Source organism: Pseudochaenichthys georgianus, chromosome 21, assembly GCF_902827115.2.
Source record: "Pseudochaenichthys georgianus chromosome 21, fPseGeo1.2, whole genome shotgun sequence".
Classification (NCBI taxonomy): Eukaryota; Metazoa; Chordata; class Actinopteri; order Perciformes; family Channichthyidae; genus Pseudochaenichthys; species Pseudochaenichthys georgianus.
Genome location: NC_047523.1, coordinates 1,956,457 through 1,983,892, shown reverse-complemented (window position 1 = coordinate 1,983,892; position 27,436 = coordinate 1,956,457). Strand labels below are relative to the sequence as shown.

Sequence of the window (27,436 nt, the reverse complement as noted above, 5' to 3'; positions counted from 1 at the left end):
CACACACACACACACACACACACACACACACACACACACACACACACACACACACACACACACACACACACACACACACACACACACACACACACACACACACACACACCTTTTTTCCAACTTGAGGTATTAGAAAAGTTTATATTTCAGATGAATGGAGACTCCAGCTTGCTTCCCGTTACAGTATCAGCAGAGCTCTGGCTCCTCTGTGTGAACGGAATGGTTCCCAGCTGACCAACCAGCCCAATGGAACCTTCCACCTCTGAGGACCAATACCCGTCCAGAGGAACATCTCTAACAGTGTGGTGTGCTCCAGTGTTTGAAGAATGACAGCATGGCTGTGGCTGGAGACCCCCCCCACACACAGGCCATGGTACCAGCTGGTGACGACAACAGACAACACAATGAGCTCTGATTGGCTATGGCAGTGAGGAGCAGCTGCACCTCACATCTCTTTCTAAAACCATATCATCCCTACATACGTCTCTACACTTCATTAGGAATACCCCACATGCTCCCAGTCTTCCTCCTCTCGCTTTACTTCCTGGTTACCGCCTGAACAGTCTGTCCTTCACTTCCATCTTCCCAGCTCACTGCAGTCGAACTCTGTATTCTTTCATCACCCTGGAAACAGCTCCTTTTAAATAACACCTTCATCATCCTCTCACTTCCTAATAAGACACGTGAGCACATTATTTACATACAAATATGAGTCCAGCACATAAATAATAATAATAATAATAATAGGCTATAAGAACAACATTAAGAAGACAAAGTGAGCAGAGAGCAGCATGCCCTGAGACGAGGGAACAGGAGAACATTGAGCGCTGGCGTCATGAAGGACAGTGAATGGCTGCAGAGCACAGCTTCAGAGGCCTTGGGCTCGTCACGTCAGTGCGTGTGCTGATGAGGTAAGTGCTGAGGTCGCGTGTCTCCGGCTAACAGAGGAACTTCGCAGCTGAGGAAGTGATGTGAGTACGTGCGGCGGGCGTGGTGTGTGAACGGCTGCATGACTCACTGTTCTCTCAGCCGCCACAGTTTCAACTTTCTATGTCAGGATAAACAGGAATGCCGAGTCATTATTGCTCATGTTCAGCCCTTCTCTGAAGCAGTACAAACGTGTATTTCAAGTGGGAGCCGTGCAGGTCTTTGGGAGGGACCTATGCTTTTGTTGGACTTAATAATAATGAGTTTTATCGACAAACCTGAGCTTCATCTCAACCCAAACACATGGAATGTAATGTTGTCCAGCCCCAAAGTCCAAGCTGCTTCAAAACAGTGCGTAGTTATCGACGGCAGCGTGTTTTAGGGACTTGAATCACATGTAACCAAAGTCAAAGGGCTTCCCATAATGCAGCGGGACATCCAGATAAGGTCAGCCTTCCCCTTTACACTGGTGCTTATCTGAAGATCACTTTCTGCTGAAGCTGCAGTGACTAAGAACACGTCCCACTTTAAGGCAGAGCGCTATTAAATGCTTTCTGGAGAAAATAGATTTAAAATGCACGACATAAGAGTTGCATAGATTCCCTAGACCAGTCCCCACTGGCCCCCAGCAGCCAGACACGGACACGGGGCTGACGACGGCTACGGGATTATTAGGAAAGGTTTGAAATACTTAAGGTTAAACACACAGCATTCATTGAACCCTTCTGTACAGTTGTCACACTTGTTATCAGTGATGGATCTCAAGATGGAGCTGGTTATCTTTGGTCTGAAAGGTCATCATGGAGTTGAGCTATTAGTGGAATATAAACACGAGTAAGTACTTAGCATGGGGACAGACAGCTGGTTTCTGGAGGTTTAAAATGATTTAAAAGCTCACAGGAAGAGGCCCCCGCCTGCATTCCTCCTGTTTCCACCTAAAAGTCACCGTCTCCAGCGGCGGGCCTTTCCTCGTCGAAGCGAAACTTTTTAGCGTGCGAGTGGGGCGACTCCAGGAAGTTCTCCTTGTCCTCGGGGTCCTCGGCTGGGGCCCCCCACTTGGTGCCGCAGCTTCTCTCCCGAACAGAGCGGGTGGATGCGGGCTCGGGGCTCAGACACAGCTGCCACAGCCAGGGGTGGCTCATACACTCTGCAGCGGTGGGCCTGTCCCTGGGGGGGGGGGGACACAAACAGTCACCTTCAGTACAGGGTTAGTTATTCGGTAAGTTATAGAAAACATTAAATGCCACGAAAGACATGACCAAGAGAAAGTAAAGAGAAATATTTGATGTTGTTTATGTTTGTATGTTTCCTCCACAACATGTAGCAGGTCCATAGGAACAGAAAGATGTGCTTTATTTACTTTCACTTGGTAGTGTTCATTTGCCAAAGCAAAGTGAATAAGTCGGTTGTTTACAGGAGACGATGTGGAGACAGCACCACGTAACACTAACACCTGCAGTACGTTCAAAGTGACACCAAGGGACCCAAGGACCTGGAGAACCACGTTCAAGGGAGAGGGTATCTTCTTGGCATTATTGGGCAAGAATCCCGTAATACCCTCTCAGTTTAACTTGGATGTTACCCTGGGGTATTGTTCCACCTTGTGGAAAATGCCCTCATCTTTGTGTCTGAGCTGAGCTCACTCACTCGGGCGTTTTGACCAGCAGCTTGCGGATGAAGTCCACAGCGAGCTCGGACACTCTGGAGAAGGCCTCCATGCTGTAGTCCACGTTCACCTGTGAGACGTTCAGGTACGTCTCCTGCTTGTCGTCACCGACAAACGGAGACTCGCCCGTCACCAGCATGTAGGTGATCACCCCCACACTCCTGAGGAACACAGGGAGAAGAGTCAGAGCACGTGGAGGAGCTGTGGCCCCCGTGAGAACAAAGGCGACTATTAAAATAATGATGCAACGTGTAAACAGCTATTAGCTTTAGCAGAGCTACTTAGAGGCGTGTGCTTTTACACTGTAATGGATAACCTTCATTTTAGTTTGAAGACATTTGGTTGAAAGGTGAAATGAAGGCATTTCATTGGTCACAAAGTGTCAGCCACTCACCACAGGTCGGTGGCTGTTGTGATGGGCTCATAGTTCAGGATCTCTGGAGCTGAAGAAAGACATGAAGCAAGAAGTCTGTCGTCATTCAATATTACCAGAATGTCTCCTGTTTGTAATATCTGGTTTCCTTTCATACCCGCTGTTGTTTTGTCACCACTACTGACGTCTTATATTTCTGTTGTGTCTTTGTTGTTATTCAAAACAACAATTAAAGTCACAAAGGGCTGAATGAGTGAAATCTACATGGGACAAAACAGATTGAACCTGGAACCGGTTCCTCACACCCTGCTGGTCCTCTGAGACCCAAAGACACACTCGCTGTTTGACAATAGTGCAGCAAAGAACTTCCATTTCAGACCAATCCTAGACTACATGTCACCCCGTGAGATGCAATCGATGGTGTGATGGATGTATGCCTGTCGAAGCTCTCAGCCATTACTCGAGAGAGGACCGCTTCAGTTGCATGACGTAGGGAGTCCCTTTACAGCTGATCTCGGACCTGGTCGCTTACAGACAATAGCAGCAGGGCTCTGTGGTCGACGTGGGGACAATACATACTTTTTATAACACTATTACGACTTTTACTATGTGCTATTCTTCTAATGTTGACATTATCTGTTTCACCTGTCAAATCTCACATGTTCTGTGAACCTGTGGATGTTTGAATAAGTTTGAGTTTCCCTCTGGAGGACGCTTCTCTCTGCGAGCCGCAGTGTGCTCAAATCAAATCAAGTTTTATTTATATAGCACATTTATAAACGATGTCTGGTGGAGCCAAAGTGCTGTGCATGTAATAAAGAGCCTACAGTCGAGACTCTACAGCAAATACAACAGCACAGGTTGTGAGGAGTATCAGTGTGAGGAAAACGACACCCTCTATCCTCAGACCCTCTATCCTTAGACCCTCTGTCCTTAGACCCTCTATCCTTAGACCCTCTATCCTTAGACCCTCTGTCCTTAGACCCTCTGTCCTTAGACCCTCTGTCCTTAGACCCTCTGTCCTTAGACCCTCTGTCCTTAGACCCTCTGTCCTTAGACCCTCTGTCCTTAGACCCTCACATCGTACGAGGAGACACTTCTGCTCCGGTCTGAGCGTGTGCACCATCATCAGCTTACCCACATACTCCGGCGTTCCCAGGATCTCTCGGAGCTCTCCGACCGCTCCCAGCCTGCGGGCCAGGCCGAAGTCTACGATCTTTATGTCGCCCGGAGGAGAGAGGCAGGTCAGCAGGATGTTCTGCGGCTGAGGGAGAACGAGGCGCAGAGGTGAACAGCATGCAGAGCACTACATAACAGACTATAACTCTTTGAGCCTGTACTCGGTCACGTGTGTTTACCGTGGTGAACATTATGTATACAGCGCTGAGAACACGCTGAGATATGACACTGTGTCATCAACGTTCAGCATGTGCTTTATGAGTGATCCACCTACTGGGCGCCCCTGCTCTACAGCCATTACTCCTGAGGACATCATCACTCCCTTCTGTCACAGCACTTTGAGTTGACAGATCTCTGACTTGTAGTGACAGTGATTTCATACGTCAAGAGTCTCCACGTCCTTCCTAGAGTTTCATATTTGTATGGATAGATTTGATTTGAAAACAAATGCATGAACTGATGGTGCATCGTTATATTTTACATCATTTATTCCAGTTGCGCCTGATTAAAGTAAGCTGATGTTTTTTTATTTTGTTTATTAATAATGCTTAGATTCCTCATTCTCTAAGTATGTCATTCAGCCTGATTGTGAAGTGGGTCAGGGTGTGAAGGACCAGCTGATCAGAAATGCAGGTGTTCAGGGAGCTGCCATGTGAAGCCTCAGGACAGATTACAGGGCGTCGTGACGGTGCCTTCTTTACAGAATCACTTTTCAATCCTATTGCTCTATCGTTTCTTTTTTGCGATGTCTTTTAATTGCTTTTTATTCATTATTTTCTTGAAATCTGATTTCCTTTTTTTAATCTTTCATCACAGATTGTCTCGTCTCTACCATGTGTCTCCGTGTCTAACCTTTGTTTTGTGTCGCTGTTGTAAGCGACACTGTTTGAATTTCTCTTGTTATTTGGCCTTTATTCCATCTTGTGCTTTGTCAGTCAACGCACTTTGTAAACTGAAGCTGCTTTACAAAGACCATCACAATGCCTTCATAATGTCAACATGATGTTACAGTGTGCGGTTGGGCTTTGCCCTGCGCAAGGCTTCTGGTTCACCTCTAGTCCCTGCTCTGGGCACAGAAACAGGAAGTTGGCTTTAGAGTCCACAGCTTCTCTAAAAAACAATACACAGCCGAGCACTTAAGAGGGAAGTCTGTGGTGAAGCGTGTGTGTGTGTGTGTGTGTGTGTGTGTGTGTGTGTGTGTGTGTGTGTGTGTGTGTGTGTGTGTGTGTGTGTGTGTGTGTGTGTGTGTGTGTGTGTGAGTGTGTGAGTGAGTGTGTGTGTGCAGACCTTCAGGTCCAGGTGCACCAGGCTGCTCTGGTGCAGGTGATGGACCCCCTCCAGAGTCTGTCTGATGAGTCTGGTGATCTGGGCTTCTGGCAGCAGCTCCTCAGACATACAGTGGTCAAATATCTCTCCGCCGGCCGCACTTCAACACACAGGTACACACATCACACACTGCTCTAGCATCATGTCCGAGGAGCGGAAACACCAGGCAGGTTAGTTACATTCAATGTTGCTTGTAACATGCCTCAGTTGAATACCCAATTCTTATCTACGGTATGTGACTAAAGGAAACATACCTTTTACTGCATCAGAAAACACAATGCAATACTTTTTGAATATTCATTTTTAAATTTGGATTTGTTACGGCAGAACTGTCTCTAGTAAGGAACGAAAAAGACACCCGAAGAAGAAAACAAGAAAGGAAAGAGGTTAAAAGACTAAGAAATAAACACTAAGGGGAACAGCAGAAGACAGACAGGAAGTAAACACTAAAGGGAACAGAAGAAGAAGACAGACAGGAAGTAAACACTAAAGCAAACAGCAGAAGAAGACAGACAGGAAGTAAACACTAAAGGGAACAGAAGAAGACATACAGGAAGTAAACACTAAGGGAAACAGAAGAAGGCAGACAGGAAGTAAACACTAAAGGGAACAGAAGAAGAAGACAGACAGGAAGTAAACACTAAAGGGAACAGCAGAAGGCAGACAGGAAGTAAACACTAAAGGGAACAGAAGAAGAAGGCAGACAGGAAGTAAACACTAAAGGGAACAGAAGAAGAATACAGACAGGAAGTAAACACTAAAGGGAACAGCAGAAGAAGGCAGACAGGAAGTAAACACTAAAGGGAACAGAAGAAGAAGACAGACAGGAAGTAAACACTAAGGGGAACAGAAGAAGGCAGACAGGAAGTAAACACTAAAGGGAACAGAAGAAGAAGACAGGCAGGAAGTAAACACTAAAGGGAACAGAAGAAGACAGACAGGAAGTAAACACTAGAGGCTTCTCAATACTCAAATTTCCCCTCCTCGACTCCTCGGTCCTCCGGTAGTGACCCGGAAATGAATTTCAGCGCGCCATTTTGAAGGACGTCTCATTTCTCTAAATGCACACCGAGGACCGAGGATCGAGCGTCGAGGAGGCTCTCTGGAGGAGCTATAACCGAGGATACACTGATGGTTCCTCCACGGCTCCTCCGCGGATGCATTTCCGGGAACGGTGGAGGCGTGACACACGGCCGGACTTATCTCAGCCAATGACAGCTCTGCATGCATCCCCTGGATATTATTTTAGAAACTGCTCTCATCGCAACGCGATGTTTACAGTGAGAACAGCTGTGAGGTCCTGCAGAAAGCAGAGCAGTGTGTAAAATAAATATCACTCAGTATAACAGACCTACTCTCTTTATTTGCTTTAGTTTAGTAGATATATACAAACAAAGAGTCAATATTTTTCTAAGAACATTTAGTGCTTCACATAATAAAATACACAACGGCTGTAGCCTGATTATGCTTTAGGAGCTGTAGGTGTGTGTGGTACAGTGTGTGTGTGTGTGTGTGTGTGTGTGTGTGTGTGTGTGTGTGTGTGTGTGTGTGTGTGTGTGTGTGTGTGTGTGTGTGTGTGTGTGTGTGTGTGTGTGTGTGTGTGTGTGTGTGTGTGTGGTAGTGTGTAGGTATGTCCTGTACAGTGTGTAGGTGTGTGTGTGGTACAGTGTGTGCGCAGATGCGGCGGACAGACAGGTCTCAGTTGGTTTGATGCCCTTACTTTTAATACTTGCAAATACAACTTTTGGCCCGTAATTTCAATTCCCCATTTCAGCGACCAGAGAGAGAGGGGGGGGGGGGGGGGGATATATCCAGTCTCTGATTGTGTTACGTTATTATGAGAGTGCTCTCATACTTTAAATTGCATATATTTATATAAATATATTTGTGTGTGTGTGTCCGCATCTGTAGCCTGTTATTGTCTCATTATACCGCACTCTCAATGAATTCAAGGTAAATATGTGGGGGAACAATGTTCAGCTGATCTAACAGAGATTATAAAATATGACAAAACACTCGACAGCTGATGCAGCTGTTGCCACGTAATAATGAACGGACGTCGCTTTAATATGACCGCTCAGAGGAGAGGAGTTCTCATTTCTTTAAACGTCTGCTGCTTCCCCTCCTCTTTCCCCGGTTCCCCTCCTCGGTCCTCCGCTCGCATCTCCTGTGGGCGGGACTAAGTCTCGAGGAGGGGAGTCGAGGAGGGGAGTCGAGGAGGGGAAATTTGAGTATTGAGAAGCCTCTACTAAAGGGAACAGAAGAAGAAGGCAGACAGGAAGTAAACACCAAAGGGAACAGCAGAAGAAGACAGACAGGAAGTAAACACTAAAGGGAACAGAAGAAGAAGGCAGACAGGAAGTAAACACTAAAGGGAACAGAAGAAGAAGACAGACAGGAAGTAAACACTAAAGGGAACAGAAGAAGACAGACAGGAAGTAAACACTAAAGGGAACAGAAGAAGAAGACAGACAGGAAGTAAACACTAAGGGGAACAGAAGAAGGCAGACAGGAAGTAAACACTAAAGGGAACAGAAGAAGAAGACAGGCAGGAAGTAAACACTAAAGGGAACAGAAGAAGACAGACAGGAAGTAAACACTAAAGGGAACAGAAGAAGAAGGCAGACAAGAAGTAAACACTAAAGGGAACCGCAGAAGAAGACAGACAGGAAGTAAACACTAAAGGGAACAGCAGAAGAAGACAGACAGGAAGTAAACACTAAAGGGAACAGCAGAAGAAGACAGACAGGAAGTAAACACTAAAGGGAACAGAAGAAGAAGGCAGACAGGAAGTAAAGGGAACACGGTACGGGCTCTGGCAGTGTTTCAGGACTTGTTAGTGGAAGACACTGAACAGACAGACTTGGACAGTTACAGAAAACCTCGATCAGTGCTGCCCTTATTTTAAGATGCGTTGCTGTCGGTTATAAACGAATAACATCAAGTTAGAATCAATATATTGTGTGAGTTTATTGAATTATGTAGCAAGTCGGCATATAATAAGCGGGATAAAGTGCAGTGAGCCGATCAACAATGACAAAAGAACCCCTTCAGGGTGATTCGGGAGCCTGAAAGGGTTCTGTCTGCTCCAGTGACCGGCTCACTGTGCACATTATGCACTTTGCACAGGAGAAACAGGAATATACAGTTGGAGTGCAGGGAGGCCTGGTTTCAGAGTGTTACTGAGGCAAAAGGCCAGCTCCTTCCTGCTGACTCGCTGGAGGTAAGAGAGCTGAAGGTGACAGTAAGCCCTACAATGTTACACCGAGTACACGGGCCACCTGATTTGATTACATTTCCGGTTATTCAACTTTCTAATTTGGTATTTTCTTAGCCCTCATTGAGCTGCCCAGGCGTCGAGAACAAACAAAGTGAGCGGTTAAAGGAATGCTCAGGAAGGAATGACAGTGTCTCAACAACAAGTACTAAGGTGTGGTTAGAAAATCTGAGCAATTCACTTCTAGAACAACCCTTTTGTTGAAGTTCTGCTGCTCCAGTTCTATGTCTACCATTCTTTCTGTGTGATCTGAAGAGGTGAACAACATTGTTCTGCAAGGATACGCTTACTGCCTTCATTACTGTTCATCTTTTAAAACAACAGTTTGGTGAATTACTTCCCAAAAAGAGTATAACAATAACAACACTAAGAAATGATCCTGAAAGCAAAAGGAAGTACCTTCCAAGCCCCAACTCGTTTCACAGATGGAACCTTTTCATTTTGAGATGAACCCTGTGTTCATCTGGTTTGAGCTCATAGACACAGGAGAGGAAGAATGATAGAGCTTTGGCGAAGGTCAAGAGGTCAGGCCCTGGTGCCTATGAGGATGTTTACTCAGGTCTACCAGAGCTGGAGTTTCAGCTCAAGCTGAACAGAGCTAACATTGCTTTAGTCTCAAAACAAACAGGTCCTGATAAACCTGCTTTGAGCATGACATAAACAACCTGAGAGAGCAGCAGCTCCTTAGGATTGAAACCTGCCGTGTGCTTGTTGTTGGTGGGAACATGTATCCAGGGTCAGACTGATCTGATGGACCATACATTTCGTGTAAGTGTCACTGGTTGTGTAGTGAACTCACTATTCCAGCATGAGGACGATGTCGTGGTCCGTCTCGTACGCAGCGTGCAGGTTGACCACGCGGGCATTGTTGCGGGCCGTCTCCAGAACCGCCATCTCGTGGATGACCTCGGCCCGGCAGTCACGACCTCGCCTCCTCTTCCGGAGGAACTTGGCAGCAAACACTTTCCCCGTGGCCTTCTCCACACATCGCTTCACCACTGCAAACTTTCCCCTGGGAGGCAGAAAGTGGACGTATGTTAAGTTATCAAAGTTATTGTACTTTTATTTTGTGATGATTTATGGCAGCATAGCGGTGTATTCCTGCACTAAAGTATTTTTTGAAATTTCAAGCAGGATTAGGCCCACAAACGGATGGTGTTCAGGGTTAACTTTTAAATCCAGGATGAAGACTTTTCCTTTTGTCGCTGCTTTTAATTGAACTATTCAAATCTTAGACTGCACTGTAACTTTTATCCATGTACTTTTTCTTAATGTCTTTCATTTTTTGTTTTTCTTTTAATGTTTGTTTTATTATCTTTTACTGTTTTTAAATGCCTTTATCTGAATGTCTTTCATTTTTGTAAAGCACCTTGAATTGCCTGGTGCTGAAAGGTGCTATATGAATAAACTTGCCTTGATGACACACAGCCTTTTGTATCCAACACAGATCTTGGTGTTAATGCACGGCCTTACACTTCAGTGAAGATGTGCTACAGGACAGATTTAAAAATAAGAACAAAAAGAGGGGCAGATCTAAAGAGCAGAGCGGAACATATTCAGACTCAAGGTTTCTATGAGTTAAGCCCCATTATGCAACTGAGTCATATTCCGACTCTCCCTTACCAGTAAATGCCACACCTGTCATTAACTCATAACCACCGACGATGTCCTCACGAGTATCTCCTCTGGCCAATAAACAACTGGTTAGAGCTTTTTTGAAATACTCCCCATGAAAGGTACCTTTTTTGAAATAGTGGAAGATGGCCCCCATGAAACATGTGGTTATGGCTTATATTCCAATGGACTGCATGTATAGCCCTTTATCCAGTCTGTACGTCCACTTACACCACTCAGTTGCTAAGCTGCGTTTCTGGCATGCCCTGTGTCCAGCCCCTGCCTCAAACACTTTCACTTACCAGATGCTATGCTAACCAGCTGGTGGGCTGCAGACTTTGACGTTTGGTACTAATGTTAAGGAGGGCATCTGAGACCCCCCCCCCCCCATAGTAGTAAACAATCAGCAAGAGTGATGTCATTCTGTCTCTGTCTTTTAAGCACTACAGCTGACTCTTCTCACATACTGTAAAATAGTCATTTCAGACAATGTTCATATAGAAAATACTAATAATGCAAGTTCAAAAGACTCCATAAATACATATCAACAGATGTATCTTAAAGGTTGCAGCCTAACACAGAAACATGTGTTGTGACATGTGCCACTGATAAGGATCAGTGTTTATTAAAGCCAGTGTTGTATCGAGACTCAGGGGTAACATCACCTTCCTTCACAAAGGTCATGTTCTAAAGTATTGTACATCAGAACTTCCTGTTTTGTCGAATTACTAACACATACATGTAAGTGGCTGTACCATTTCTTCTTTCTAAAGTTTAGTTTCCACATGTGCTCGTGTCCTTCCCCTGTGTCGTAATAAGAATGATCAAGTATGCTGCATGACACATTACTTTAAACACACCACAGAGATCTTAGGATATGATCATCCACCGTCAGCTGTTGCCATGGCAAACACAAAGTGCATAACACACAATGAATAACACACAGTGCCGTACCCATGACAAAGGTCTACTGTAGCACGATGAAGTCAGGTCCCTGGCACGGCAAGGCGCGCGCGCGCGTGTGTGTGTGTGTGTGTGTGTGTGTGTGTGTGTGTGTGTGTGTGTGTGTGTGTGTGTGTGTGTGTGTGTGTGTGTGTGTGTGTGTGTGTGTGTGTGTGTGTGTGTGTGTGTGTGTGTGTGTACAGTGGTTAAGCTTACAGTCCAGAGTCCAACATCAGCTGAGGTCTGTGCATGGAATGACTTGATCTGTGCACGCCATGCATGCAGACAGACATTATAGTATTAGAAGTGGTTATACTAAAACAGTATTCTGTTCAGGCTTCTGTTAAAGGTTTCTGTTGCTCATGTGAAGTGTGGCAGTTGTAGCTGTGTTACTCTCATGTTGATGCCGTGGTAATCTGTAGTGACAATGTAACCCAGTTCGGTGACCCAGTTGAGTCTGAACACTCAGCTGCAGAGTTACAGAGAAGGAGTGTCATTTGAAACGATGTCACAACACGTTGTATCGTGGGATAGTGGCACAAGGGGCGATACATTTAGAATACTTTCAGAATCAGAATCAGAATACTTTGTCTATCCAGACTAGGGAAATTGGGTTGTGTGACAATTGCTCAAATTAAGTATTAAATAAAGAAAATGAAATAAGGATATTTATTAAAAATAAGAAGTTAAAGTAAAATGAATTACCAGTGAGATCAACAATTGTAAATGTATGACAGTGTCCAACTGTTGTTAATGTTGCATTACAAAGGCTTTCCTCAGCGCGGTCTTATACATGTTATTGTAATGCGGTCTGGACTGTGGTTATGAGCCAACAGTCCATTTGTAATGGAAACTGTTCCGTTCACGATATGTTTACAGTGAGACACACGTTTAAAACATTACAACACATTTAATATTCCCATTCATAGATCCCGTCCGTAAGAAATCTTAGTAATAGTGCATAACGTAACCACTTTTCCCGTCCTGCAGTCAGCGTTCTACCCAGAGGAGAGCCTCTGAGCCCCCCCAGAGACCCTCACAGTCCCGGGACAGCAGTCACACTCACCTTCCGAGCTCTCCGGTGAATTCATACACACTCTCCATGGGCTCCGTGCTGATGGGGGTCTGACACTCGCAGAGCAGCCCCGCCGCCGGCCCGCTGCGACTGTCCAGCCGCCTCCGAGACATCTCTGCTGCTCAGGGATCAGCCCCGCTGCCTGCCAGCTGCCCGGCTGCTGGGACCGCGGTGAACGCTTACAGAATGAGACTAACTAACCTGAGAGGCTATCTAACGTTTACACTGCCAGCCCTACATCAGTCACATGTTAATATTAACTACACCGGTTACTATGCTAGTTTAGTTTAGCTACTACTACCGATCCGGCTAGCTCAACTGTCGCTAACTAAGTTAGCTCGACGGTCAATGTCGCGGCTTCTAAAGTGAGTTAAACCTATTTTCCCTAGCTCAACTAAAGAGGAACGGTTAGTCTCTAAAAGCTTTAGCTACGACTTTATCCGGTGGTTAAATTATCCGAAGTGCCGCTGCAGGCTACAGAGGAAAGGGTTAGTTCGTATATCTGGAGAATTTCCGATCATTTTCACATCCTTCTGTTTGACACTGTGTGGACACGTCACTGCCTGGCGCATGCGCATTAGTGTTGTGTTTGAAAAGGGGGTCGAGTTTATTTGAAACGTGAATTCAAAAGCTGTAACCTGTAATCATTGACTCCATAATTATAGTCATACGTTTGACTTTCTGACTCACACATTTTTCAAAGTAATCAAAAGTTCAACTTCTAGGGGTTACGTTTTTTTATTTATTATAACTTTAAAATTCAACTTAAGTCATCATTTTTAGCAGCTCTACATTATTCTTTTAATTATTTTGTTTAGCCTAGCCTACAAAGTCATACTTGGTAGTTTACGTTTTTAACTCACCAGTGTTTTTATTTGTTTTAATGTTTAACATTTTCTTAACATTGAACAAGTGGTTGTTTTACACTCAACTCAATACAGAGCCCATACAGAGAGCAACGTTCTTATGCATCATGCAATTACAAAGGTATCAACTATGTATATAGGGATAGTTTTACATTTTGATTATATTTATTTCTCCCCAAATAGTGTGTTTTTTATTTTGTTGAATATATTCAACTTTTCTATTTCTCTTGTTTTCACATCAATCAGAAGAAAAGGTTCAAACTTTAGGTTAAGGAGAGTAGTATTTCATCAAGGAGGGGTAGTACAATGGCTACATAATAATGAAGGGTTTCCTTTAGTGAAAGAGTTTTAGAATTGACTGTAAAGATAATATATGTATTGTTACTCATTCAGATGATGCACAACTCTTGTAAATAGATCAATAAGGCTCATACAGCATTAATCAAAATTTGCCATTTGTTCTCTTTTTATTACAATCATTGGGGTGAAATGGAGACACACATACAGGAGCTTTGCATAGAGTGGAATTCTGAAACCGGAGCCATGTCCTCTCAGAAATGTACTATTAGAGACAAGAGAGGTGCAACTACTTCATGTGGATGTGAAGCGATCCATTGGACCAGTGTTCTGCAGCAGAAAAGCCTCCTTATGGAAAACTGACCGAGTGAATGTATACTCCTAACGTGAAGCGGTGTTGGCATGCCACACTGCGCCTCCAACATGAGGCGAGGCTCTGTAAGGACTGTGGGGTGTGATGGGTAGACAGAATTAGAGAGCAGGTTCTAATGGTTGACTTTGCAAGCCCCAAACCTTTGGTACATTCGGTGCAAAATATATATTTATACACACAACAGGACAGACATACATATACATTTATATACAAGGAGACAAACAGGACCGCACACATGGTACACGAACATGTGCTCTCACATTTCACAAAATCAAAACAGCCCTATTGATTCATCACCAAGCAATGAACCATAACCATCAACCTATTACTAAGATAGGCAGACACACACACGTGAAAGTTACTTTCTGAAACATGCTGCCGAGATACTCGCCAATACACTGTCATAGAGAAAACAAACTATCCCATTTGCACATTGTCCATTCCCAGAGCTACATCTCAGTGGTCAGCTCCACTCAAGGTATGACAGTGCCAGGTGAGCAAAAGGCCGCATGCCTCAAACGAGCGCCACAACCAGAGCAACGCCCTCACCCTGCTCCCTCACCCTCTGTCTGACGGACAGCCATATCCCCATGCAACAGAAGCTAGTAAGGATAGTGTGTTGCACTATTTCAGCATGCAATATCGAGCTATAACACAACGCCACCTAGGGGCTTCTGCCCAGCGCAGCTCACAGAGCTCACTGGGGAGATCCCGCATGCAGTATTGGACTGGGAGGGGGGGGGGGGGGGGGGGCTGGGATTCTAAAGTCTGCCTCCACATCTCCACTGAACGTGGGGCTCTCTAGCACTATTCCAGCCCCTGTGGTGTAGCTCCAACAGGACTCTGTACAGTAGATGTATCTTGCATGCACCCCATAGAAAACGAGTGTGTGTGTGTGTGTGTGTGTGTGTGTGTGTGTGTGTGTGTGTGTGTGTGCGCGTGAGTGTGTGTGTGTGTGTGTGTGTGTGTGTGTGTGTGTGTGTGTGTGTGTGTGTGTGTGTGTGTGTGTGTGTGTGTGTGTGTGTGTGTGTGTGTGTGTGTGTGTGTGTGTGTGTGTGTGTGTGTGTGAGAGTGAGTGCATGTAAGAAAGTGCGTTAGAGTAAGTGGTCCTCAGGCTTTGGGCCGTGCACTTTAGAGTTAGAGAAATGTTTTATCACATGCTTTTCAACTATTGCCTGGCATGGACTTATGTACCAACAGTGTAACATGTATGTTGCTGATGACACCACCTTCACAGGTCAGGTGATTCAGAGTGGCGGGAAACACCGGGTCTTCAGTGGAAAGATGCTGTAGTAATCACCGCACACCTCCTGCCCCCTAGTGTTTGTTTTAGGAACTTAAAGCGCAGCTTCTCAGAGGGACAGTTCACCCTAAATACAAAGTGCATGTCTCTTTTCTGCAGTGCTATATATACATCAATATTGTGTTGTTGTGAGTTATTAAGTGTTTGAAATATGGGCCGAAAAATAGAATATGTGTGAGTTCTATCCAACATAATAAAACTAGATATTGTCTGGTGGTGCTCACGGTGCCAAACAAGTGGCTCCGCTCTTACCTCTCCGTGCAGATTGAGCTGGTGGATGTAGTTTGGAGTAGAGCAGATAGTTCCCACCTCAAACTGCTCACAACAAGGTGTGTGTTCTCATGGCTTACAGGGTTGTGAGTTCGTACACTCGTGTTGAGATGTGTGGATGTGTTTGTGGTGCATTGAGCACCACCAGCTGAATGCCATCTAGTTGTGTAGTTATTGCACCACAACAATCCAGATTCCAAAATAGAACAACAGGTAAGAGGAAAAAAACATGTGGTTTTGATTTTGTGATGAACCTTTAAGTCACATTTGATTTAGTCATGAACTGTCCCTTTAGGTCTGACCATCTTTGCTGTGTGAGACACGTGGATCTGGTAACATGTTTACAAGGAAATGAAATATGTTCCCTTTGGAATGTCACTTAACGGTGAGGAAAACCCAAGAGGCACTAAACAGATCCCACACGGCACCTGGGTGCTGCCAGGCTCCTGCCTGTCAGCTGACGAGGCGTAATCCGGTGCCAACATCTCTCCTCAGGCAACCGTGTCACGTTCCAACCCTTCCCCATACTTCCATACTCCACTCTCCGTGAGGCCGAATCCTCTTCAGGGGCTGCACAGAGTTGCTTGAGGTCAATACATTCAGTCTTATTTGGTACATTCATCACCTTCAGAGGAGGCAGAGGACCCGCCAGTGAGCAGCACTCTGTCCCACATGTGAGCCTTGTGTGGAAGTGGATCTATTGCTCGTGATAAACGTGTGAAAGACAGGAAGGTAATGTTTCTGTGTAGTGGGGTGAGCCATCTGTCACGCTGTGAGGACTCGCACCCACAGCATCCGAGCTAATGCATGAGCGTGTGACACTGGATGCCTCGTTTAGAATGTGCAGAAATAGAGCCTCAGATAAGCGTCTTCACCTTTCGCCTCAGAGCTCTGACGTCGCAGTATTGAAGGTAACCGTCGTCCTCACGGCAGCTCAACGACCCAGAGGGATGGGGACTCCAGTCCCACTTCTACCAAGTCTCAGGACAATTGCTCTGTGCACGCTGTCTGTCTGTGTGTGTGTGTGTGTGTGTGTGTGTGTGTGTGTGTGTGTGTGTGTCTGTGTGTGTGTGTGTGTGTGTGTGTGTGTGTGTGTGTGTGTGTGTGTGTGTGTGTGTGTGTGTGTGTGTGTGTGTGTGTGTGTGTGTGTGTGTGTGTCTGTGTGTGTGTGTGTGTGTGTGTGTGTGTGTGTGTGTGTGTGTGTGTGTGTGTGTGTGTGTGTGTGTGTGTGTGTGTGTGTGTGTGTGTGTTGTGTGTGTGTGTGTGTGTGTGTGTGTGTCTGTGTCTGTGGTGTGTTGTGTGTGTGTGTGTGTGGTGTGTGTGTGTGTGTGTGTGTCTGTGTGTGTGTGTGTGTGTGTGTGTGTGTGTGTGTGTGTGTGTGTGTGTGTGTGTGTGTGTGTGTGTGTGTGTGTGTGTGTGTGTGTGTGTGTGTGTGTGGTGTGTGTGTGTGTGTGTGTGTGTGTGTGTGTGTGTGTGTGTGTGTGTGTGTCTGTGTGTGTGTGTGTGTGTGTGTGTGTGTGTGTGTGTCTGTGTGTGTGTGTGTGTGTGTGTGTGCACACTAGTGTATGCCCTGCTCTCAGACGGGCATGGAGGACCAGCCAACATCCAGCTCAGGGTCTAAAATGTCACATCTTTCCACGCTGATACAAAAGAATCCTGGGGAGACGCTCGTATGCACAATCAATTACAAAATATAATGTTTGTGTGTGATCGTTGTGCAAAGGTGATTAGTGTGTGTATTATTGTTCATAACGCTGCAGCCTCAGTGCAGAGAGGACACAGTTTAGAGGTCCGGAGGGGGGGGGGCTCAGGGGGTTTCAGCAGCTGTCTCTGGGGTGCAGGGAGGAGGAGGAGGAGGAGGAGGAGGAGGAGGAGGAGGAGGAGGAGGAGGAGGAGGAGGAGGAGGAGGAGGAGGAGGTGCTAGAAGTCCAGTAACCAAGGCCATGAACTGAAGAGATAAAGCACTCGTGAACAAAGGTGAGCATGACACAAGAAGCCGTACAGAGCAGCTCTGCAGTCCTCTCTCCACTAGCTCTGGGGAGGATCCCAAGGAGACTGAGTGCTGAGCGAGACAGGACAGCAACAGCAGAGTGTCCACGGGGAGGGGGTGGGGGGGTTAGTTGCCATTTGAGGATTAGTTTTATTTGTCTCTCGTCTGGAGGAAGGTAGAGTTCCAGATGGTTCTCTCACTCCAGCCCGAAGGTGCTGGTCTCCTCCACCGCAGTGACCAGCTTCTCATAGAGCATGGAGAAGGACGGGTACGGGGGGAGGTCCAGGCGGTTAAAGCAAGTGTGAGCCCTGTGGAGACACACACACTGCTATTACATACTTATATTATACTGTATTTAAATATATACAACCCATTGTTAACAGGCTTTTATGAATGTTTATTAATGTCACTTTAATTGCATTTCAGAAAACATAGGTTCCATTTGTTCAAAGCTCCTTCAGGGGCTAAGCCGAGCAGAAGAGGATTCATGGAGAATAGAATAGAACTGTTTCTGTCATTATGCATGTTCATGAGATCATAGCAAACACGTCTCCCTTTCAGGCGCCAGCAACACAAACACACCACAACATGAGACAACAAAATACACGCAGCATTCATACTTAGGAATAAAGAATAAAGTGCAGTCATTATTTCCAAGAGTCTAAAAAAAAAACACTGTAATGTAATAAATAATAATAATAATAATAATAACAATAGTAATGATATATATGTATATATGTACAGCGTCACATTGATTCACATGATGTCAGGTGTTAAGAGCGATGATGGCTTTGTTTTGGATGTGAAACACCTGTAGCGCCTACATATTTAGCACAAATTAAATACATTTTATAATAAAGATTAGTAAATGCACTACTACTTCTGCTTATTCTACTCGTAAGAATGCCTTAAGGTGATACGTTTTCTTTTCTTTAGAAACTAGTCCCTCACTCTGCAGTTCACAGTATTCAGTATGACAGGTCGTCCACACGCTCCCCTGTGTCCACACGCTCCCCTGTGTCCACACGCTCCCCTGTGTCCACACGCTCCCCTGTGTCCACACGCTCCCCTGTGTCCACACGCTCCCCTGTGTCCACACGCTCCCCTGTGTCCACACGCTCTCCTGTGTCCACACGCTCACCTGTGTCCACACGCTCACCTGTGTCCACACGCTCCCCTGTGTCCACACGCTCCCCTGTGTCCACACGCTCCCCTGTGTCCACACGCTCCCCTGTGTCCACACGCTCACCTGTGTCCACACGCTCCCCTGTGTCCACACGCTCCCCTGTGTCCACACGCTCACCTGTGTCCACACGCTCCCCTGTGTCCACACGCTCCCCTGTGTCCACACGCTCCCCTGTGTCCACACGCTCCCCTGTGTCCACACGCTCCCCTGTGTCCACACGCTCCCCTGTGTCCACACGCTCCCCTGTGTCCACACGCTCACCTGTGTCCACACGCTCCCCTGTGTCCACACGCTCCCCTGTGTCCACACGCTCACCTGTGTCCACACGCTCACCTGTGTCCACAGCTCCCCTGTGTCCACAGCTCACCTGTGTCCACACGCTCACCTGTGTCCACACGCTCACCTGTGTCCACAGCTCACCTGTGTTCACACGCTCACCTGTGTCCACGGTTCACCTGTGTCCACACGCTCACCTGTGTCCACACGCTCCCCTGTGTCCACACGCTCACCTGTGTCCACACGCTCCCCTGTGTCCACACGCTCACCTGTGTCCACACGCTCACCTGTGTCCACACGCTCCCCTGTGTCCACACGCTCACCTGTGTCCACACGCTCACCTGTGTCCACAGCTCCCCTGTGTCCACAGCTCCCCTGTGTCCACAGCTCACCTGTGTCCACACGCTCACCTGTGTCCACACGCTCACCTGTGTCCACAGCTCACCTGTGTTCACACGCTCACCTGTGTCCACGGTTCACCTGTGTCCACACGCTCACCTGTGTCCACACGCTCCCCTGTGTCCACAGCTCCCCTGTGTCCACAGCTCCCCTGTGTCCACACGCTCACCTGTGTCCACAGCTCACCTGTGTCCACACGCTCCCCTGTGTCCACACGCTCCCCTGTGTCCACAGGGGTGTGACACAGGTGAGCTGTGTCCACAGCTCACCTGTGTCCACACGCTCACCTGTGTCCACACGCTCCCCTGTGTCCACACGCTCACCTGTGTCCACACGCTCCCCTGTGTCCACAGCTCCCCTGTGTCCACACGCTCACCTGTGTCCACACGCTCCCCTGTGTCCACACGCTCACCTGTGTCCACGGTTCACCTGTGTCCACACGCTCACCTGTGTCCACACGCTCCCCTGTGTCCACACGCTCACCTGTGTCCACACGCTCCCCTGTGTCCACACGCTCACCTGTGTCCACACGCTCACCTGTGTCCACAGCTCCCCTGTGTCCACAGCTCACCTGTGTCCACACGCTCACCTGTGTCCACAGCTCACCTGTGTCCACACGCTCACCTGTGTCCACACGCTCACCTGTGTCCACAGCTCCCCTGTGTCCACACGCTCACCTGTGTCCACACGCTCCCCTGTGTCCACACGCTCACCTGTGTCCACACGCTCCCCTGTGTCCACACGCTCACCTGTGTCCACGGTTCACCTGTGTCCACACGCTCACCTGTGTCCACGGTTCACCTGTGTCCACACGCTCACCTGTGTCCACACGCTCACCTGTGTCCACAGCTCCCCTGTGTCCACACGCTCACCTGTGTCCCCCCGCTCCCCTGTGTCCACCCGCTCACCTGTGTCCACACGCTCCCCTGTGTCCACACGCTCACCTGTGTCCACGGTTCACCTGTGTCCACACGCTCACCTGTGTCCACGGTTCACCTGTGTCCACACGCTCACCTGTGTCCACACGCTCCCCTGTGTCCACACGCTCACCTGTGTCCACGGTTCACCTGTGTCCACACGCTCACCTGTGTCCACAGCTCCCCTGTGTCCACACGCTCACCTGTGTCCACACGCTCCCCTGTGTCCACACGCTCACCTGTGTCCACACGCTCCCCTGTGTCCACACGCTCACCTGTGTCCACGGTTCACCTGTGTCCACACGCTCACCTGTGTCCACGGTTCACCTGTGTCCACACGCTCACCTGTGTCCACGGTTCACCTGTGTCCACACGCTCCCCTGTGTCCACACGCTCACCTGTGTCCACGGTTCCCCTGTGTCCACACTCACACTGATCAGTGAAACAGTGCATGTCTACCCGTCACACTAAGCTGGCACTGGGGTGCTGTGACATAACTCAAAACTCAAAATGTATATTTAATTTGCTCAGGCAAGGCTGGTGTGGAGTGTGGAAGAACAAATGAGAAACATACAGAAGCCTCCACCTCTTGTAGAGTGTATCCTTCCCATGCAGTCCCTAAAGGCTACATCCCATCAGACATCGTACCTGGGTAAGGAGGTGATCTTCCCCCACTTCTCCACACAGAACCTGCGGGGGCCATTGCTGCCCCGCAGAGAGGCGAAGCCCTCGTAGGGAATACTGGAGGTGCCTGTCACAAACTGGAAGACAGCGTCACACAGAGTATGAAAGGAGCGTCCTCAACACAGTGTTGTTGTTTATGAATGGAATGGATATGACTTTGTTTATTAGTTCTATGTATTATGAGTTCAGTCTAACCTAAACGCACACTATGCCATGTGTTACCACTAGGGGTCTCTCAATCAACACTAACACAGACAGCTTAGTGTGTGAGGATGTGAGGTCATCTTCATGTAGTCCTCGTCACTCAGGAGGCTGCCGGGACAGTGTGCTTCAAAGTGGGGCAGAGACTAGTCAAGCAGGTTTACATGAACAACGTGTTTCTCTAACGCTGTTACACCCTAACGTGTGCTGTCCACAGACAGCAGACGGCCACCGCACTGACACGGGCTGCAGGGGCTGGGACACCTCTGCAGGGGGTTCAGTGAGGCACACGGCTACCCTGGCTACATTCCAGAGGACTTCAGCTCTGGAACCGGATGCAGACATTTAACAACATGTATGATATAGGGCTAACTGTGTTAAGGCATCTTAATGCAGAGAAGTTGCACACTTCACGTTTCAACTGAGAATGTTCCATTTTCAGTGAAAACACTGCATGCCTCATATGTTCTACTGATATAATATAATATAATATAATATAATATAATCCAGATTCAAGTCTCACTAGCAGCCTCAAGTTAAACCTGGTCACATTCCGAGCAGCCTGCAGCCCCCCCAGCTTCCACACGGGACCCCCCCCCCATGGTACCTGCAGCAGCCTCAGCCTCTGCTCGTTGTTGAACCTCTCCACAGCTGCCCAGAACCAGCGAATCACTATGTGGTTGTCATGGTAACCTGTGGGGAGACAGATGATGCATGAGTCAGATGAATAACTAATAAGGCCTCTGTCCCCCGTTCCTCTCCCTGTCTCTGCCGTGTGATTTGTCAATGGGCTCTGCTGTTTAATGTTTAATGTGCGCCTCAGTCGATGACTCTATTAAAAGACTCTCACTCTGCGCCCCCCCCCCTGCTGCGGGCCAGAGCCTGAGGAAGCCTTTAATCTGATCTCTGCTAAATGCTTGGCACTGGCTTGTGCTGTCCACAATAAAATAACAATAAATAAAAAGCAATTCCAGTCCAGCCTGGTACAGCTGTTCAATATATAATGAAAGGTTCTCATTTTATTCTCCATAATCACTTTTTATTGTATAGTTAAAATAACAACAGAAATAATATCAGGGAGTCCAATAATACATCATTTGACATTATCATTTCAATAAACAGGAAAGATATGAATTCATTATTTTGATTGTACGATATTGAGGTCTAGCTTATATCTTCTGATTAAGGGCAACTGCCGGCCCATGTACGGGTTCAGCCGGTGCTGACTCAGGCTTGAATCCTAGACCAGGCATCCCTCCTGGCACACATCAACTCTGTGCTCAGGAGGGCTGTCCACTAAGACGAGAAGAGTTTGCGACTATTGGTACTTTTAATCAACAGATGTGTGTAACGGAGTCTCAGAGAGTCCTGCTAAAGCATGTTGTGTGTTTACCAGAATTGCAGCTCATTTCTATCGTGAACCCTAACCCCTCTATCCTGATGGGAATTCATGCCAACGCCCTATTTATCGCCGTCCCAAACATCCATCCTCATATAAGTGCAATCTATGATACAGGTTTTAACACTTTTCCATATCAGTTTATATATCCATATCCATTATTTATATTTAAACAGTATATAGTATATGCATACTCTTTTCTTTTTTTTACGCAAATTACATATAATTTAAAGGACTGCATTTGAGGATCAGGATGCAGTATAACATATGAACCAGTACTACATCAATACTTACATACTACTGAATGGGTTTCCATTCTATAATCAAGTATGATGTTTTTTCAGGATGATTTTTGAGTTTCATGACTTTGTTAGTGTTCTCATATTGCTGTCAGTGGGCCATGAAAGTCTTGCCCCCCCCCCCCCCCACATACCTCCTCTGTACTCCGTGTTGTTCCTCCAGTCTGCCAGGTCAATCTCTGCAGTGCCGGCTATCACCAGCTCCAGCTCCCTAGCATCGAACACGGACACCAGACGCACATCCACCACCTGCCCAGCAGATCAGCACAGGGTTAACTTAAAGGAATGGTATGCTCATGACACTCATTTTTAAATAATTATCATCCGATAAAACAGACCAGTCTCTGCCAGTCTTTTTTTTTTTTTTTTTAATCCGATGACATTATCAGTGATTTTAAACTGATTATATACCGAAATAACATCAACACTGTGGGCGCCGCCATTTTCCGGACGTGACGTAAACCATGCGTTTGGTTTTCGAAGACACGTTGATCTCCATGTTATTTACTGTAGTTTCTCTCTTCAAATATGCCTCACTGTATCGCGAAATATTGCCACAATTCTGATAGGAACAATCCACGGAATGCTCGGTTCCATCTGTTGCCAAAAGGTAAGCGTAAGAAGTACATTCGGAGGCAGTGGCTAGCGAAATGTGGCCGGCCCGAACCGAGAGATTTACAGGCTCATGTATGCAGCGAACATTTCAAATTTCCGGACGACTACTCTGAGAGTATGATAAAACATAACATGGGATTTAATGAACAACCATTACTTAATGGAGATGCAGTACCATCGGTCTTTCTGGTGTCATCACCGACCAGGACACCAGTTCGGCCAGTTGAGAAATCGCCCTCTGCAAGTGTGAAGCGACGGAGGAGCAGAAGTAGGGCTCGGAGTAAGAATAAGGTATGTTATAGCGCATTTCCATTGCAGCGGCTAGCCCCGTTTTAACGTCCTTTAGCGTCCAGGCCAGGACAGTTTTTGGTGGCCTTTCCATATAGCGTAGTACCGGCTAGTGTGTATTTTCCCCCAGCTTTTTCCGGCCCCATAACATCGTGATTCTATGGCCAGGGACAACGAAGCTGAGTATGCTAAACTAGAGAGGGAATCGCTAGCAAGGGTGGTACTACATGCATACATATAGTATCTTATATCATCTTCCTATTATACACACATGCATTTCCAAACATTTGGACTACCTATGTTGCAAATGTATTATCTTTTCAATTTACACACGGCATCTATTGCACGTCTGTCCGTCCTGGGAGAGGGATCCCTCCTCTGTTGCTCTCCCTGAGGTTTCTCCCATGTTCCCTTTAAACTGTGGGTTTTCTCCGGAAGTTTTTCCTTGTACGATGTGAGGGTCTAAGGACAGAGGGTCTAAGGATAGAGGGTCTAAGGACAGAGGGTCTAAGGATAGAGGGTCTAAGGACAGAGGGTCTACGGACAGAGGGTGTCGTAGTGTCATACTGATATGTATGGCTGAATTCCCCCATCCAATCTCTTCACATTGGTCAAAACTTCTTCCTCTGCTGACGAGTCCGAACTCAAATACTCCACCATGTTTCCGTGTGTTGACAAAGTGAACGCATGGATGACGTCACGACCATCACGTGACTACTGAAAATGGCAAAAATGGCGGCGGCCAGACGGAATATAAAGGTTTTGATAAAAAAGAGCTATAAAATCATTATTTACCGGGGAATATCGCTGATTTCTTCAGGGTATGGTTTAAACATTATGTTTCACTAAATACTGAAGTTTTGATTAATTATCTAATGAGTGGACCATTCCTTTAAAGGACACCTATCATGCTATATTTGAACAATATATTGTAGGGCCATACCTATATCAAGTATATAAATATAGGTTTTTTTCTAAATACCAAACAGATCCTGCATTTTAGCCATGCCTCATTTCGCTCTATCTGCTCTTTCCAGCGCTATTTTTGCAGGGGGCTGATTCTGTGAGCTGCAGCTGACCACGCCCCCTGCTGCTGACCACGCCCCCTTCTGCTGACCACGCCCCCCTGCAGCTGACCACGCCTCCCTGCAGGAGAGGGGAGCGTGCTCTGAGATCAGCTGCTAGGCTGCAGCGGGGAGAAGAGGGGGAGAAAAAGAGATCTCCGTCCTCCGTGTTTTATTCTTATAGAAGTAAGAAGAGAAGTAACGGGGCAGAAACCCTCCGTTTTACGCAGCGGTCCAGACATAGACATCAAACGGCGACACGTATTCAGTGTGCAGTTACTTTGGCATTAGGGCAGGGATATAGATACTCTCCAAGGTCTGACATAATGAATTGTGCTACTGTTAAAGCAAGCAACGATGTTTTCAAATCTGTAATCAAAAAGCTCCTCAAAAACACTATAGAAGCAGTTCCTGCCGTTGTTACGTTAGTTCAAACAGTAACAACGGACTATTTTTCTTAGCGGATGCATGTCAATTTAAATCAAGACAACTATTTTTTAAATCAATAAAATAATTTTCTAAATCCATAAAAGCATTTAAATTAATATTGAGAGTCATGTCGTTACTGTGTCGAGAATGCGGCCGTGTAATAAGCGGGATAATGTGCACATTGCATAATGTGCCTTCATGCCGATCCAGATCCCTCCGCCTCGCGTCGGGCTCCTGATCAGCTGTCGGTGCTCTTTTCCCCATAATGACCCGTCGCTGCACATTATCCCTTACATGTGATTATATAGAGTCATTATTCATCTGTTTTAAAGCAGGAGGCGCAAAGGCTTGCCTCGGGGGGAGAAAAAGAGCCACAGCGGAGAATAAACAGAAGGGCAACCATGGCAACCATGCAAGGGAAGTCTTCTTCGCTGCTTTTGTGGCAGACTACAGCGCCACTTACAGGCCTGGCATATGTACTACAGCGTCTCCAGCGCTTTCGAGCAGCAATGGCCGGCCGTGGCCCAACCTCTCATTCCCCTGATAGGTGGAGAATTGACCACTAAGCGGAGCACCACTTTACTGATGTCAGTAAAGTGTTCAAATCTGTATCAGTCTGTATCAGATCCGTTGCAGCCCCTTTTTTAGAGATTTGGGTACGGAGGAAAAGAGAGAGGGTTGTGTTTTCTGACACTTGGTGAGTTCCCTGACACACCGGGGACACATGTTCATATATAAAAGACGTACAAGAGTGCATTTTGCATGATCGGTCCCCTTCAAGGAGCACTCACTTCATTCATCTGAGCGTTAGCAGTGGACACACATGGCAGTAGGATCCTTGTGAAGGAACAAGGGCTTCCATCAGCTTGTTTACAGCGTGAACTGGCAGTGACTCACAGACTGTGCTCTGTCAGCCTGCCGGGCCGCAGCTACAGGCCTTGTGTTTGGACCAGAGTCATGAACACACACGAGAAGATCAGAGTGGAGCAGCGGTCCAGATTACGGTCCGCTCGTGGTTTCACGTTGTCCTGTGAGCTGCCACACATCACCTGACGCTCCTAAGACCTTTACACATCTCAGAGGAATACACGCCCCTTTGAACAGACGAAACACGTCGTAGGAACGTTCCTTCGGACTCACATCCGAACCGAGCCGTGCCCAGCACCTGCACATGCTCTCTGCTACAGGAAGGGAAGAGAGTTCACCACACAGGACATTTGCTACACAAATGTGTTAGTGTGTGGAAGTGCGTTGTGATTCTCCTGTGAAACAGCAGAGGGGGCTTTAACCGACTGCTGTTATCAACAACCTGCCATCCAGTGTACTGTAGTTAGTGTGGACGCTGAGAGACATTTCTTCTGGTCTGATCTTTACGTCTGGAAGCTGGACAATCCTCACCCGGTTCTTTATCCACCCCAACCGGGAGTCTAAATGAAGTGAGTGTCAGGAGTCCCGATGGAGGGAGTGTGGATCTGTGTGTGTGTGCCTGGCCCACAGCAGGTAAAGCCTTGGAGAGATGTTCCACACGTGCACTGTACACTGTGGAAGCATCTCTAAAGGTCTCACTAAAGGCAGTAGCTTTTGAGGATTATTATTTCCGCAAGTAAAACTAAATATATGAATAGGTCGGGGAAATAAGTTTGCCCAATGAAAAAGAAAAAGAACAGCTGACCCAAATGTCTTCTCGTGCTTCCTTCTCACGGGTCGGTCATCATGTGCTCCAGAGAGGAACGTCCTACCAACGGCCCTCTGCATGAGACCAGAGCCTCTTCACCTGAAACACTGAGATGCAGAGCTGTACCTCATAGAAGCCTCGGACCAGGCTCTCCGTCTGCTGGGCCACCCCCCGCTCGATGCGCCACTTCACCATCCGCTCGATGTACTCCTTCTTGTTCTTCTCCGACACGGGGATCCCCGCCCCGCCCGGCTTCAGCTCTCTCTCTGTGATCTGCACAAGCACATGCTCACTTCAGTCTCAATGCAGATGTGTTTTCAGCAGGCAGCTGGCACACACACACACACACACACGCGCACACACACACACACACACACACACACACACACCACACACACACACACACACACACACACACACACACACACACACACACACACACACACACACACACACACACACACACACACACACACACACACACACACACACACACCACACACACACACACACACACCACACCCAC

General features: G+C 47.1%; 2 protein-coding genes across 2 annotated transcripts in view; both read right to left on the bottom strand.

Moving 5' to 3' along the window:
- Positions 1-22: 22 nt before the first annotated feature.
- On the bottom strand, positions 23-12,942 carry stk17b (serine/threonine kinase 17b (apoptosis-inducing)). The gene is made up of 7 exons (XM_034109765.2): positions 12,371-12,942; positions 9,548-9,760; positions 5,433-5,571; positions 4,104-4,230; positions 2,988-3,036; positions 2,575-2,754; positions 23-2,094 (listed from the first exon to the last, which is right to left on the bottom strand). Exons 1-7 carry the CDS (start codon positions 12,490-12,492, stop codon positions 1,863-1,865), a joined length of 1,062 nt encoding a protein of 353 aa, XP_033965656.1. The 5' UTR covers positions 12,493-12,942; the 3' UTR covers positions 23-1,862.
- Positions 12,943-17,397: 4,455 nt separating this feature from the next.
- hecw2a (HECT, C2 and WW domain containing E3 ubiquitin protein ligase 2a) overlaps positions 17,398-27,436 on the bottom strand; it is an 85,742-nt gene continuing 75,703 nt past the window's right edge. The window contains exons 25-29 of the mRNA XM_034110323.2: positions 27,037-27,202; positions 22,974-23,088; positions 21,749-21,834; positions 20,905-21,017; positions 17,398-17,786 (exon numbers count right to left, since the gene is read on the bottom strand). Coding sequence (XP_033966214.1) covers positions 17,675-17,786; positions 20,905-21,017; positions 21,749-21,834; positions 22,974-23,088; positions 27,037-27,202 — 592 coding nt within the window. The 3' untranslated portion in view covers positions 17,398-17,674. The remainder of the gene's footprint in view (positions 17,787-20,904; positions 21,018-21,748; positions 21,835-22,973; positions 23,089-27,036; positions 27,203-27,436) is intronic.

Bases quoted from the DNA above. Each gene is read 5' to 3' on its own strand.
- stk17b (XM_034109765.2), bottom strand. From the start codon at position 12,492: ATGTCTCGGAGGCGGCTGGACAGTCGCAGCGGGCCGGCGGCGGGGCTG. The intron at 4,231-5,432 runs GTCTGCACACAC...GTTCTCCCTCAG, and splicing joins TGGTGCACCTGGACCTGAAG to CCGCAGAACATCCTGCTGAC. The intron at 2,755-2,987 runs GTGAGTGGCTGA...TGTGTTCCTCAG, and splicing joins ACAACAGCCACCGACCTGTG to GAGTGTGGGGGTGATCACCT.